The sequence below is a fragment of the Neocloeon triangulifer genome, unplaced genomic scaffold (assembly GCF_031216515.1).
Source record: "Neocloeon triangulifer isolate White Clay Creek 2 clone unplaced genomic scaffold, ASM3121651v1 ptg000003l, whole genome shotgun sequence".
Classification (NCBI taxonomy): Eukaryota; Metazoa; Arthropoda; class Insecta; order Ephemeroptera; family Baetidae; genus Neocloeon; species Neocloeon triangulifer.
Genome location: NW_026775546.1, coordinates 1,896,270 through 1,911,995, shown reverse-complemented (window position 1 = coordinate 1,911,995; position 15,726 = coordinate 1,896,270). Strand labels below are relative to the sequence as shown.

At 34.5% G+C, this 15,726-nt stretch overlaps 2 protein-coding genes across 3 annotated transcripts; both read right to left on the bottom strand.

Annotated features, from left to right (window-relative positions):
* Nucleotides 1–5,395: 5,395 nt before the first annotated feature.
* On the bottom strand, nucleotides 5,396–8,701 carry LOC132192491 (HIG1 domain family member 1A, mitochondrial-like). Its single transcript, XM_059612474.1, has 4 exons — nucleotides 8,545–8,701; nucleotides 6,779–6,908; nucleotides 6,422–6,638; nucleotides 5,396–6,052 (listed from the first exon to the last, which is right to left on the bottom strand). Exons 1-3 carry the CDS (start codon nucleotides 8,578–8,580, stop codon nucleotides 6,442–6,444), a joined length of 363 nt encoding a protein of 120 aa, XP_059468457.1. The 5' UTR covers nucleotides 8,581–8,701; the 3' UTR covers nucleotides 5,396–6,052; nucleotides 6,422–6,441.
* Nucleotides 8,702–9,534: 833 nt separating this feature from the next.
* LOC132192813 (dynein heavy chain-like protein 2) lies at nucleotides 9,535–15,566 on the bottom strand. Of its 2 annotated transcripts, none has more exons than XM_059612976.1 (4): nucleotides 15,263–15,566; nucleotides 11,347–11,712; nucleotides 11,198–11,283; nucleotides 9,535–10,264 (listed from the first exon to the last, which is right to left on the bottom strand). In XM_059612976.1, the coding sequence occupies exons 1-4, from the start codon at nucleotides 15,420–15,422 to the stop codon at nucleotides 9,992–9,994; spliced, it is 885 nt and encodes a 294-aa protein (XP_059468959.1). In that variant the 5' UTR covers nucleotides 15,423–15,566; the 3' UTR covers nucleotides 9,535–9,991. The 2 variants fall into 2 exon arrangements, with proteins under 2 accessions (XP_059468959.1, XP_059468960.1); XM_059612977.1 differs by lacking the exon at nucleotides 15,263–15,566 and adding an exon at nucleotides 13,597–13,713.
* Between the last annotated feature and the right edge of the window lie 160 nt (nucleotides 15,567–15,726).

The window sequence follows — 15,726 nt, the reverse complement described above, 5'->3', positions numbered from 1 at the left end:
TCGCATTCCGGAGCTCCTCGATTATTGCTCGGCGTTGATGCCGGGCGTGTACCTGGATGGTAAAAAAAATGAGCGAACGAGACTCACGGCGGACGGGTTTAATGGCAGTAATTTGTATGAGTGCCGCGCACACCTATGTCATATACATGCTTATTATACCGACGCCGAGGGTGGATTTTCACCCTGCTCAAAACGTCACAAACAGAGAGAGAATCACATCGATGCTAATTTTTAAAAATCTAAATGAAAACTGAAAATCCCCTTTTTTTATAATTCAATACAATTGTTGAAGAAGCAAAAATTTAATAATAATGTAAACTTTTTTGCGATGTAATGGTAAGTTTTTAATGAAAATTGTATATTTGAAATAAAATCACACAATAATCTTAATTTAAAAATTATTGAAAATAGGTGAAATGCATAAATTTGTATTCAACTATTCGCTATGAATAAAAATTTGCAATGACACTGATAAAATTTAGATGATACACTAAATGCGATTTAATAATATTTATAAAAACTAGAAATAAATATTATAAATTTACAATATCACATTTTTTGCTCAATCCGCACAACTTTCACTATTTTTATTTGTTAAAATCAACTATATTTTTACTAATGAACTTTTCAAATAAAATTATATATTGTAAAAAGCAGTCAATTTTATTTCCTTCCTTATACTACGTGTGATGTGACGATAATTTTGAATTCGCATTCACACCGAGAGCAACAGAGCAAAGAGAGGCAAAAATTATGACACGTGACTGGTATGATGCTGCTCTCTGTCTGGATTTGCATTTCGCATTACAGTCAAGAGGCAAAATATACATATATTGTTGATGATGCAGCTGAAATATTGATGACTGGCTGCACCCCTCTGCTAATATGCAAGCACTAAAACGCGACGCATCAGCAATTTCAGACAAACCAGACACAGTGTACAAACAAGTCTGTATCACAGACACTATTGATTTGTTACAAATTAGTCAAAATTTTGCTATCGCAATGAAGCAATTTTCGAACGAACAAGATATCAGTGGATGTGGAATTCAATTACAGCCACAGAGAGACACACCTAACCGTAGAAAGGGCTCAAGTTACCAGCTGTCGCGACACCTTTTTGTCAACATTATTTGGACAAAATTAAGCCACACAAGTTTTTTTTTTTAGTTTTGTCCATTTCTTTTTGGTGGCCAATTGGTGAGTTGTCAATGGTTTAATTTTTTAATGCAATAAAAAAAAATAATACTCATTTAACTTTTTTATTTTTAGTTAGTCTTGTCCTTTTTTAATTTTTAGAAGCCGAAAATCGGCAGCTCACGGCGTTTCACAGCAGCCTTTGCCGTAGCCGCGCCGAATTATTATATCTAATAATTTTCAATTCCTAAATAATGAAATAAATGAAAATTCAATTATTTGAAATTTAATTCAATTTTTTTTTCAAAAGTTTGCAGAAATCTTCATAATTCTAAATAAAAAATTATTTATCATTTTTTTACCCTAAGCACTTGTTTCTTATATATATAATATATTTTATTATTCTAGATGTAAAATATGATTTTACTCAGAAACTTTTCAGAGCTGATTTTGAAGAAGATTTGAATGGTATTATTTTTATTTATTCAGAATTGAGGACAGCTACGCGCGCTTGAAATAAATTTGAATTCCACTTCCCCGAGACATATTACCTTTGAAATAATCCCCCTGTGCATATTGATTCCCAATTTGTAGGCAGCCGCTCTTGGCATATTCAAATTAATTCAGATTCATGGTAATTTTATGTATTTTAAAGTGGCATTTTACTTTTGCGTGGCATTAGTCTCTCTCTCTCCAGTACGTTTTTCTAGAACAAAAAGGGGGCCCATCTGACTAACGGCCTCGCAGGCGATGATCACCGCGCCATGAAAATGAAAAATAACACCACTCTGCACGCACGGCCCAATTAAGGAGAATTCCACTCATTTGGAACTTTTTGTTAATTCGACACTCTCTGCTGATGTGCCCACTTTTCACACAAATTTGGTCAAAGCGTATCCACTTCACGCACAATTGTGGCACTTTTTGCCTCGGGAAATTTATAACAAAAGCGGCAAGAGATAAAGCAATGAAAAATACTCTTCAGTAAGAAGTGGTTATAAATTTAATCAAATTTTCAAAAGATTCCTCAAGCACCATTATAATATGAGCGCTAAAAGTTATTATTCTCTAATGATAATTTTAATTAACTAAATTTTTCATTCATTTATTCACTCAGCAAGCCAATTAACAGAAATACTAATTAATTACTATATTAAATTTTCTAGAATGATAACATGAAAAATATCATGTCTTCGATAAAAAGTTCTTTCAACAACATTTTGTTAAATTCTTAATGTGACACTTTTTTCCTTTTTACTTTGCTTGCATAAAGCGACAAAAATTCATTAGCAATCACGTGTCAGCGTGAAATTAAGTCGACTTGGAGCGATTAAATTTCACTCAGCAGCCTAGCGGAAAAAAATTTTTTATATCAAGCCGCGCGCGTATTTTCGCGCCGGGAGAAAAACTCTCCGCATGACTTTTAATTTAAAAGTTGGCGTCTTTTCGGCGTCGAGAGCAATCCCGCTATACATCGTGTAAAAGAAACGTGCCAACTGAATTTATTTTCCCTTATCATATATAAAATTGCCGACCGCCGCTTGTGCGCCATAAAATTAGATTGTTTTCCGCTGCAGTTGTTAATCCTCTCGCACCGGCGCGGGTCTCGGGACGCCACTAAACATTACCCCTTGTTTTTATGCAGCACGATGTATTATATTCTATGGTCGCGTTATTATCCGAAGGCCAATTTCAAGGAGACCCGGGTCGCCCATTTTGGGCTGCATGCAAATAAACTGTTTAAAGGGGCCGACTTCAGGAGAATCTTCCAAATTTTTTCGCATTTTTTTAATTAATTTTGTCTTTAGATCCGGACGAATTTTGACAGAAAAAATTATTTAAATTTCTATTTCTAAAAATTTATTTCTCATACACTTTTTCCTGAATATTTTTTTGGTACATTTAACTTCTTTTGAAACTTAAAATTTCACAAACGTTTCTTCACAAACAAATAAAAATCATTTTGAACAATGGGGTAACTTTTTGAGACGGCGAAAATTTTTCTAATTTTGATCAAAATTTAATAATGGCATTACACACTAATTAGATAAATACTATGAATTAAATATAATAATTACTTATGATAACGGAAGTAAGTAACGCGAATTAAGGGAAATTGAATCTAAGAGTAAGTGGAAAATTTTTACGGCAGGCGACAAGGAAAATAAATCTGCGAAGTTGCCTGGTCCAGTCGCTCGCGTGCCTTTTGAATTTATAGCAATTGTATAGGATCAGGCAAAGTCTAGTGATGAATCGCGGGCAGGCTCTTTTTCTCGCTTGTACGGCTCCTTCGCAACAACAACAACTGCAATTTTCATAAAGAACCAACGACACACCGCCCGCGTTCGTCGTACTCGGCGGCGCACAAACTTTACCACTTTCTTTAATCGATGGCTTCGGGGGAGTCGAAGCGGTTCGCGGAGATTTAGGATCAAATATCCTGTGTCGCCCCCACCCACTCGAGTGCAAAAGTCGTCGCGTTTTTGCTCTTTTTCTGTGTAGAAATCGCTCCAGCGTGCACATGGCCGGGTTCGATTTGAGCCTTTCAAGAAGAATAACAACTTCGAACCAAAAAAAAAGTAGTTCTGAAAGCTTCAACTAATTTTTTTTCTTTTCCGCACTGATTCAGTTAATTTTAATCTACATTAATAGATATACAATTACTTCCACAATATATCAAGAATTATCGTCTATTGAAGGAGACTGATCAGTGATAGACAAGTTTTTTTTGAAAATGCCAGGACTATTTATTAAAAAAATAATTTATCAATAAGGCGCCCTAATTAAAAAATATAGCGATTTTGCAGAATTTTCGTCTATTAAAGTCCTTTAACTTGCAATTCACCCCTATTTAAAATCTATTTATACAAAATTTTTGTTCATCCCCTGGCAATATCCTATTTTTTCTACATTGCAGTTTAAATTAGCATGATATTATTCATAAATTTTACTTCAATTATAGCATAAGTTCTTGCGTCTAGATAATTTAGTAATTTTAGTGTGTGCGTTTTTTTTTATAATTTTTTGAAATTGAGAATTTTTTAAAAAAAATTATTTTTAGAAATTTTTTTAATTTTTCTTAGGATTTTAAAAAATTTTTTTGTATCAAACTATTTCAAAATGAGCACTTGTGCAGATCCGGTTCAAAGCGAGTGCGGAATTGGTGCAGAACTGGTGCAGCTGCTCTGCATCAGTTCTGAACCATTTCTGTATCAAATCTGCACCAGTCATGTATTTTTAAAATTTAAAAAGTTTTATCTGTTCAAAAAAATTATTATTTATGTCCATTTTTTCATTAATTCATTACCTTACACAGTTTAGGTGAAAAATTAAAAATTACATTAATATTTTACTTTTTTATAAACTTAAAACCTTTAAGTTTTGAACCACAAATTGGGCAACTTTAAAAATATCGTTCACTTCTATATATCAGCAGCAAGCAAGCCTACCATTTAAGTACATTTTTCCTATCTTCATTTCCTAGAACTTCTTAACGACCTCTGAAAATTGTTATATATCGAGGAGTGGATTTTTGCGCAGAGCAACACCCTTGGATAAAGTTGCAAAAATGGCGCGGCAACTTGATATCGCTAACGAAATCTGCTCCTCTGAAGGTTTAATTCTTTTTTTGATTGCACCAAGTTCTTCTCTTACCATTCGCTACTTTGGGGCTCGAGTTTCCCTCTTTTGCAGAATGTTAGGCCGAGCTTTAATGGCGGCGGCCGTGTGTCTGGTAGCACAGTCGGGATAAAAAGGAAACTCGAGCCGATGGCTGATGGCCGGGGGCTGCCTCGGGTTTCACCCCCTCGTCGTCACAGTGCAGGTGAAGCACCCTCCAAATTCAAAATATCCAGGCCACGCGCGTTAAAACAACCCTTCAACAACTCAGCGGCTCCAGGTCGACTCCGTGCGCCTTACTTATAAAATAATTATCACGACAAACATGGAAACATACGTACGTGTCTGCCAATCCACAGCTGCAAGACCTTAGTATTTTCCTCGTTTTTAAAACAGCCTGAATTATAATAAATTTAAGTACAGAGTAAGTGATATTTCAATAAAAAATTCCAAAAAAATTTTCCAATATTTTTATTGGATTTTCAAAAGGGTCTCTGGTCATAAAATTTTGATGCAAAACAGTTTTTCCAGTTTTAGAGATAAAATTTGGGATGTTTTTGTATTTTCATTCAAAATTTATAACAGATATTTTTAATGGTTACAAATACTATGAACGTTTTTATATGAAAAAACGCAATAATAAAATTAGCTCAATCCATAAAAAATTACCAATCTTCTGTTGTAAACAGAATTAAAATTTTGTGGTTGGATTCTACAAAATTCGATGAAATGAAATTATTCAAAACGATTTTAATAGGATTATATTATTGAATTTTTTACCATGGTGTTTCCCTTTTTTGAGTGAAACAAAGACGGAGCTTGACTCTTATTGATCGTAAATAATTTTATTCAGATTTGTGGTAATTCCATTCATCCTTGAGTGGCGTTCCCTGGCGCTCTTGTGTTTTATATTCTCGTCAAAAGCAGGAAATATTCAAATTCAGCGGGACGTGATTTCCAATTCCTCGCATTTGGTGCCCCAAAGTAGCGCTCAAGAGAGGCTGATTGTCAATCTCAATTTGCTCGCGTATAATGCGGCTCGGTTATCGCTCTTTGGGATATTTACATATTTATAAAATATTCACTCGAGGGGCGAAAATAGATATACAAGTCGCGCTCGCTTCATCATCGTTTTGTACATGTAAAAAATTCAATAAGGAACATACACTTAACGATGCAAAACATTTTGGGGTCCAGCCCCTTACAATATTCATCCTGACGTTGAGAAAAAAGTTAGTTCAGTCGCTCAGGCATCACAGTCAAACTTGGCCATTTTATTAATTATTACGTTTCCTATCTGCAACAAAAGTTAGAAGGTTCTATTTAAATTCATTCTGATTTACCAACAAAATCTTGTAATGCAATATAAAATTTTAAAAAAGAGAAATAAATAATTAAAATAATTAAAAATGCAATAAATACAAAAAAAATAAATAAAAATAAATTGTTATTACACAATAGAGAATTTTTTAATTGAATTTTAAAAAATAACATCAAAAATTATTTTTATTCTTAAAAACTTGATATTTGATTTATTATATAAAAAAAATGCAAATAAACTACAAGCTTAGATTTAAATTTTCAGAACGACTAATTATTGTAACTTTTAATTTACAGCTAAATCTTTACTATGTTTTAGTTTAAATTAAAACATTTTTTTATTTACCTCTTATTGAAAAAACGCTCTTAGTGCTCAGCAGACTTCATTTTCGGCAGAACAAAGTCCCTGATCAGAGAATATCCAACGCCGGCAGTCAGACAAACGACTACTGCACCTTGAGCGGTCACTCGGAGTTGCATCAGGAAAACTGAAGTTGACATATTGCCCTTCTTCTTGAAACTATAAGCTCCGTAGCCGAGGGCGCCAAGTAGACCCATAATGCCTTAAAATTTTGAGTTATTAGAAAAATTTTATTAGATATCATATCAAATAAAAAGTCATTCTTATTGTCAGCGTATTTAAAATAAATAAAGTTCAATAATAAGAAAAAGTAATCAAATAATTCTCAATTAAATTTCTCACCTATGGGGAAAAGTGGCGCCTCTTGCATTTTCCTCTGCAACTTGCCGACCCTGCTCTCATCCCCAAAATTTGGCGAAGCGGGTGCGAATTTGGCTGTGGGGGTCGACATTGTGGATGGAAATCGAGGTGCCTGTTAACAACGGTTTCATTTTTCATTTCAAAATGAGATTAATAGGAATAATACTGTATTAAGATAAAATAATAAGATTTTTAAAGTATATGCAAGTAGCTTCAATTATTATTTATTAATATTTTTTTTTAATTCAGCACATTTTGCCGCAATTCTTCAATTCAATATAAAATATAACCAAGTAATATAATTTTGCAACATTTGATTTCAAAGTTCAAAATTCACTCCTGGTGTACGTTTCAAGGTCGGCGCGTGTTCTTGCTTTTAATCAAATCTCAAATTGATTAAATTAATTGGATTGCTCATGCACGCCTCATTACTCAATAATTTGCCTAGGTTACATAATTTCCGCCGTATCGGAATTTCCCCACGCGGACCGTGACGTGTGCGAATTAATTTTCCCGCTCCTGTATAGTAATTAATTTTCAGTCATGAATATGTCAAGTGAAAAGCCGATTTTGGGGTCGTTGGTTGTACTCACAAATTTAATGCCGAGCCGAAATTAATTGCAGCCAATTCCACCCGCAGGGGACGAGTTTCGATGAATATTGAGGAATGAGCACCAGTGAGCACCAGAGAGCGTGTGACGGCAAAATGACTGACGTCATTTCAAACAGCTGACTTTTACGAGGCCGTCTTCAAAGCCAGCCTAACAATTTTGATTGGGCTGAATAATAATTTATTTTCAAAATCAAAAGTTTCATTTATGGGAATAAAATTTTAATTTTCTTCAGTTGTCTAATCAAGTTTTTATGCCAACTACAAATAATTTGGGCAAAATTTCCAAGTGTCTTCCAATAATCGCTTAAATCGGCTTATGGCTTATGCCGAACGACTAAGAAGTTCTTAATATCAACAAACATTATATTTTTGAGCGTGAATTTTTTCCTTCCTTCCATCGAAGTTGTATTTTGTTAAAAATTAATAATGGTTTTAGTTAAAATAAAAAAAAAAATTGAATAATATTTGATTTTATACAATGGTATATAATTTGGGAACGGCCTGTAACGACTTGAGCGTTCCGATATCACCGTTATAAAAATAGCAAGGCGCTCAGCAAAGGCCGACCTTGTTACTACTTGGCGCGGGAAAAGTAAGCCTTGCACAAATCTAATCGAAGAAAGTGCAAGCAGTCCATTTTGGTATGTTTTCAAATTATTGGTCTGGCCCTGGTTCCCAACCTGATTTACGGTTATAAGCAAACCATGTCTTCACTTTTGTTTTAAATATAGATTAATACTGATTTAAATCTTACAAAAATTGACATCATTGTTAAATGTTGTTATGTCATTTCAATTTTTGTAATTTTTTTAAGTCAACTCTGCCAATTTTTTTTTTTTTAATTTATAATTATTTGCTACTCAATTCACATGATTGTTTCTCAGTTAAAATCAGATTCTAAAAATTATTATGTAATTATAGTAATTAGAAAAAAATATCAGAATTTTTATAGTTTTTGATTGAACTTATATTTTTAATACACAGTTTTGAAATATTTTTTGCATCATCCGTAATTTGTTCAATTGTTGTTCTCTTGACTCAAAATCAGAATCAAAAACTTATATAACCTGATAATTTTTAAACAATATTTTAATTCACTTCTTTAAAAACAAAATTATAATTAAAGCAAACTTACAATGTGCAGGTTCTTAAAGATCGAAATCGTTGACATTGTTGGGGTGCTGCTGCTCACGTGTGTTTTTTTTTATGGAAGGGTAGGTTTGTCGGCGTATGTGTGTGCGCGTTTGATGTGGTTTGCGGGACGAGTAAAGCGAAGTGGTCGCGAGCACCTGGCTTTATTGAGCGTGGCGAGTGAGGTACATCACGTCGTACCTTCTTGTTTGACGGTTCGGTGAGGTAGGTACCTGTGCACGTATGCATAAAAGTCAGGTCCAGCCGCTTATGGTGAGCAACACGGTAAACAGACACACACGCTCTCTTTGTATTCAAAGCATCCGTGAATTATGTGTGTTTCCCAATGCAAGTTATTATATGGATAGAGCAGTCGGACAGGTTTAATAATGGGAAATGAGAGCACGTGCCTGCTGTGTGGCTCTGCTTGATCTGGAGTTTTCTTTGTTTACCAACAAACACACCGCCAGCAGTATAGTGATTACAGTCTTTACACAAATAAATAATTTATTTCTGAATAAAAAAAAAAAATATATTTGATGATTTAATATTTTCTATTTCCTCCTATATAAAGGCCACGTTTTTCCTTTTTCTGCTCTATAAAAATGACCTTTCTTCATTAATCGTTTGTTACCTGATGTGGATCGAGGAACATTTCTCAAAAAATTTAGTAAGCAATCTTAAAATATGAATTAATTGAATGACTTTTAATTATATCTAGAGGATCAATTTCGGTCAAGAGCTGATAAAAAAACAAGTAATAAAACAAAATAAAGGGAAGTGATGTGATATTGTAAAAAAAATGTATCCAATATCATTATCAAATGAGTCTTTGCAAAATACAAAATTTTCACTGAAAACTATTTCTTATGAATGAAAATCACCATCAAAATTAATCATTTCGTTTTGAGCACACCCTTCAATGAATAGAGGAATAAATAATAATTCTAATTTATTACATCAATAAATACATTTTATTGGCATTTTTGCACATTTAGTCTTACCAGAGATCCATAAAATATACCTGCGTATAAAATCTGTCTATAAATTTTCTTATAACTTTCAATATATTTGGTCCCTACTAACAAAAGCAGCATTTGTGAGCAATTATCGATTGTTTTTCTAAAAGTTGAAATTAATTAAAAATTTTAAAATTGAAACCGGTGGGCCTTAAATATGAAAAACAACAGTTACTTTTTTAATTTTTTCAGAAAGATTAAGCCCAGATTCAGTTTTTTAGGAAATTTTCAATTGTTATTACAATATTTTTGAGACTATTAATTTAAAGAAAACTTTCTTGACAAATATTTAAGTTTTGCTCCCTGAAATTAACCCTGCTCACTTATTTTCAACCCTCCATCTCCTCTTTTATTTACACCCCAGTGACACAAAATCTTATTTCACCCTTTCTCGCATATATAATGGATTTTTCGTTTATTCCCCTATTCTCACTACGCCTCGGCCCGAGTTTCCTCTTTTGCACTTTGCGCCGTCGGCCCCTCCGGCTGGCTGTTTGCGGTGGCTGCGTCCAACGCGTTTTCCGCCACCGCAGGATCCGGACTGAGGACGGAGAGTTCTCGCAACTGGGCCTCCAGCATCTCCACGTCCTCGGCACTCAAGTCAAAGAGAAGCTCGGAACTTCCATCTTCGTCGTTCTGGGCCGCCTCCAGCGATCCTCCGTTTTCTTCTCCTTCGGCTTTGTTCACCACGACTGTTGGTGGTGACTGCAAAAGAAAATTAGTTTCCATTATTTGAATGGGATTCTTGGTCTGTGCCGAATATCTTTATGAATTGTGTCTATTTGATAAATTTCATTCTTCACTATTGTTTTATTGTTCCAATTGCTGCAATTATATTAATTATTGTTATTAATAATAGAAAACCTATCTGTAAAAATTTGCTAGTGAAACCCAAAATATGACACTAAATTGACATAATGAATTTCTAGAATTTCTCAAAGTTGACAAAATTGCCTTTAATAAAAATTTTTACTTTCAACTGGCAATGAAAGCAGTACATTTAGATACAGATAAAATCAACAATTTATCCCCTATTTTAAAAAAAAAAGTAAATTGAAATAATTTTTGGCAAAAACTTTTTTTATTTTCTAAAAAGAAATCGTTGGATAAAACGGCACCCCGCACTAGCGAATTTCTCTGAATCAGTCGTATCAAAAAGAATTCCTTTGCCAAAGGAAGCCTTGGTTGACTTTAAAAAAAACTCACTTTGCCCTTTTATTATGCGCCATATAAAAAGGAGGTTCAGGGATTTTGAGTTCTACAGACTCAGTGCCCAAGTGGAGATAAACAGCCGCAGATTCCGTTTTAATTTTGAAGGCAAGTGAGAAAATATTATTTATGAATTTTTTAAATTTTTTTATTGAAATAAATTCAGGAAAACTTGATGTTAAATATTAATAAATAATTATTTTAGAGTTTCCATAACTTTGAATTATAGATTGGTTTCGCCATCAAAACTGATCAAATTGAAAGATCCACAAATTTCTCTCTGGAAAATTAATGTCATGGAGTTTTGGTGTTTGCTCTGTTAATAGATGTTTGTCGCGCAAACGAATATTTAGCGGAAAGCATTTTGCTCTCTCCTTATGAAATTCTCCCCATATTATTTGCACATGAACGTATAACACATATGTATACCTGTTCCATCTTTTCCTGGCGCGCCTTTCCGACATTCTCGCCTGCTGTCGACTCGGTTTCCTCATTTCGCTCGTCACTCTGCTCGACTGCGAGCAAACAAAAAGCATTCTCAGCACACGCGATTTTGAAATTCCAATTAATTAGCTCACCTGTCGCCGCTTCTGCTTCTGCAGTCTCATTAAGACGCTCCTCGTCTTTCGCCTCATCATTAGCCGCTTCCGAATTCTCCGTTTTCTCTTCCTCCTGCGTCTCCATGATCGGCTCCATCGCTTTCAGATCCTCGTGCTCCGCACTCTCCGCGTAAAACTTCTCGTCGTAGCTTTTCTTCGGAGGATTTTCCAACTCGTTGTTGTTGTTGTTTTCGGGCGGACACATGGACTCGATCTCGGACAAAACGGCGTCTCGTTCTTTTTCTATGATGTGCATCATCATCGACTCGATCGAGTCGTTGCTCATTTGGCTCATCCGTTTTGCACCGTGGTAACCACTGTCCAGATTTTCTGTGTCTCCTCCATCTGGAAAATTGTCAAAGATTTACTAATGTGAGCGACTAATTATGCAACCGTGCCAACGTGCTTGAAGAACAGGTTGCATAGCTTTCAATTGTAAAGGGGTTGTTCAATTTATAGATTGAGTAAAATTGCAAAGAAAAAAAAACATATATGCACTTCAATAATAATCAAATAATAAAATTTCTCCACTTTAATTTCATAAAAATGGTGTCAAAAAATAGATTTTCAAAGTTAACGATCATCAAAAAATGGAAATTTCATAATCAGTCGAATTTTACGAATTTTATAGAAAATTAAAAATTTGTATTTATTCTAGTCACCATAAAAATCAATCGTTGATTTTGAAAAATTCAATCAATTTGTTTGGGTTACCAGCGATTTTTCAATTTTAATATATATGAAGTTTATAGTTCATTCAAAATTGTTTTTTCTCTTAATTTAATTCATAACATATTTGTGAGACTATCTGTTCTTAAAATTAAAAATCTGCACTGCTAATCACTTTCTATAATTTATTTCAGTCTTCGTCTGCTTATTTACAGGTATGTGGTTTTAATACATTGAACAAGTAGCACTTAAAGCGTGCAGCTTAATTGCCGTTCGAGAACATCGGCTCGATTGCAGCCAGGCATGAAACAGTTTTCCCACCACACGTCTGACCCCAGCATGCACTGCTTTCTATAACTTCTATCGCTAATTTTTTTTATACATTTTATATCCCAGTGAGTCAATACGAGACTCGTAACCACGCGAAGTAAACATTCTAGTAACACCCTGCCTAGATTTCATTTTCGCGCCCCCGCACGCGATCTGATCCATCGATTTTCACGTGCGGATTTATTGAATTTTATCTCGGCTGACCATCTGTGTCCGATCGGAGTAACCTAAATTTCTAACAAAGAGAGTCTTTTTGATTCATTGAGAAGATTCTTGACGCGGGGGAAATAAATTGCTCCTCTCACGATTATTGTGTCGCACTTGAAATCGTTTATTCAACAATTTTGGTGACACACTTCTTAGTCTGGTGTATACTTTCTGGGGCGCGCCACCCTTGATTTACTTCTTGGCGCTGATTAGGATGCACCCCTGCTTGAGAGTTTGGACTACTTTTTATGCACGCGGCCTTGATCCGTAAAGTTTGTGCTTGATATTTTACTGACTTGTCTCATTTTTACAGAAGTTCACGCTTTGATTTAAGTCAAGATCGATGTTGCAGCCGGTCAAGTCGTAATAAATAATCAATTTTATATCTGAACCAATGTGATTAATAATTTTTTATATTTTTATCATTTATTTTAGATGGATTAATTTGAGTAAAAAGAAGTATGTAACTTAAATAATTAAATTACACACGCGATGGATTTTTTTTAGCAGCACCGCACAGAAAAAGTAATAAATTTTATTGTTGGTAGTCACAATACTTGAGAGAAAAGGGAGAACCATTTTGGTTTCTCGTGTTTATCGGATAGGAGAAATTTGTACACGAGATCTTGCTTTTATTTTCAAATAGAGCGCTGAGCCTGATATACTGATTGAGAGTACTAATATTTTCAAAAACGTTTTTCTTCTGAATGATAAGATCTTGTGATAATATATAGACAATATTTTAGCTCTTATACCCGGTTTCAAAAAGAACTAACAGATGAACATAATGCTTCACATTATAAAAAAAGAATTAAATTATTTTAAAAATTTAAACTGGGCTTCCTGCTTGGTTGCAAAATAGAAATTAAAAACGTTATAAGATACCCTTTTATTTTTTTTAATTTTTCATATCATGCATTTTGGGTTCGTTTTTCCATGTGTAATCCACCTTTTAAAGTCTTAGCTTTCAATTTCAAATAATTATCTTAAATCCATAAAACTGTTAAAAAAAACTAAACCAACCTTTTGCTTTTGACCTTCTCATTTAATGTGATATCCAATAAATAGACTCTCAAAATCATGTTATGCAAATCTGCACTTGTCGAATGTTTCATTATATTAATTTTTTTCCGTCTCGCTCTATAGAAGCTTATGAGTGAACTTGGCGGGTTGCAGCGACCTGCGTCATGTTCATGGGTGAACGCGTTGAGAGAACAAAGGAAATTTGAATAATTGAGTTGAGTCGATTGAGCGGGAGGGAAGAAGCAGTCGTTCCTTGCAACAGCCGTGATTTACGGTCTCAGCTTTGTAATTTGATTTCGCTCATTATCGTCGTCGTTATCTGCGTCTCACGTGACGCTGAAAGCAATCGCCCGCACACATCTTTCTTTTCTCGAAAAGGCATTCAAATGAAACCATGACTTGGCCTGACCGTTGGATTTATATATTATGATTCTATTTTGGGACCAAACAGCGCGGTGCGCTTTGTGGTGATGAGAGAGGCTATTTCGAGAGACGACCCATTATCATTTTATAGATTTACGTAGGCGGTTTCGTGATTTCCCTGCGCTTTTCCGGGCTACAAGTTGAGAGATGGAAAAAGGCCATTGGCAAACGCATATTATTCACGTAGACAGATTTGAGATTTTAACAAAAATTAATCAACGCCAAGCATAAGTTTCATGAGATTAAAATATTTTTATTAAAATTTAAATTGCAAGAACGTGATTATTGAGAGTTTAAGCGTTATATTATTAAAGTAAAAGCATAATTTAATTTTGGCGCTTGACAAATACAAATTAATAGAAAAATTTGTCTATATAGAAAAAATAGCCATTTTATTTGTAAAACTCATTTTTTCTATAAAATGAAGAAGTGCATGATTATTATTACTTGCTAGAAGTTCTTCATTTTATTATTCTGTCCCTCCTCAATAGCCCTTAAGCAGTTTACAAAGAATGTTCTCTTTGTCGCAAATGACTAGCAGAAATCAGGGCCGCGAATTATGTATTATAATTAATGGGCAAATATAGCTCAAAGAAAACTGAAATTAGCCATCGGCGTGCGCGAGTTGAAAATGATTACACGCGCTAAAGAAAAGACCTCGCCACTTATTATGCATAGAACATGGAACACAGGTGAGAGATGCCATCAGGTGATAAAGAACCTAATTACCGGAGGGCTCGCACAAATTTCCATTAATTTTTTTCACAAAAGCCGTGACGGTGTGCGCACCGTAATTTGAAAGTCAATTATTTTCGCCCATATAGCCGCCTTAATTAGCAATTTTGTGCACTTAAAACGCACCCTACACTAGTGATTAAACTGTTTTAGAAATTTTTGAAAGAGAAAAATTCTTTAATTAGCGTTAAGTGCTGCTTTTAATTGATTAATTTTTCTTTTCCACAAAGATTAAATATCGTTATTTGTTAAAAAGTTTTACGTTCAATAAATTTTTTCAATTGAAAGTTATTATTTAACTCTTTTAGTGACGATATTAAAAAATATTCGAATAAAAATTGAAATTATTTTCATTCTTATCCTAAAAATTTTCAAATGTGGCATAGTTTTGTAAAAATTTTCCTCCTGGAAATACTATTATTTTTCCATTCAATTATAATTGTTAAAATATTTCTTCTAGATTGTAAAAAGAAAAAAATATTTAAATATTAGTAATTAATGTGTATACCTGATGGCGGCGTCAATGGCAAAATATGAGTGCTCAGGTCGTCGGCATTCTCCATCCCTTTGAGAGGGTGCACCCTGGACATGAAGTGTGGCGCCGACCCTGGCGCTGAATTGGGCTCTAGGACTGAGCCTGGGGCCATCGTAGAGCTGGCACAACCCATTGCTGCTGGCTGATGATCGAGTGAATGAGCGACCGCAGTGCCGACCTCCTCAAGACGGAATAACAAATCGAGACCAAGAAAGTTTTCTCGGCTGACCAGTGAGGCAGGGGTGCGGCTGCGGTCACGCGATTCACCCCTTTTTAATTTGCGTGGCCAGGCCAAACTGGGCCGCGCCGCGTCATGATTTTTGACTCTGTTTGCTTTTAATCAAATCGGCTGAGTGGGAGAATCCGCTTTTGTTGTCATACACATAGAACAGATTTGATGAAATGAAATTTACGTGGTTAATTACAGTAGTATAATA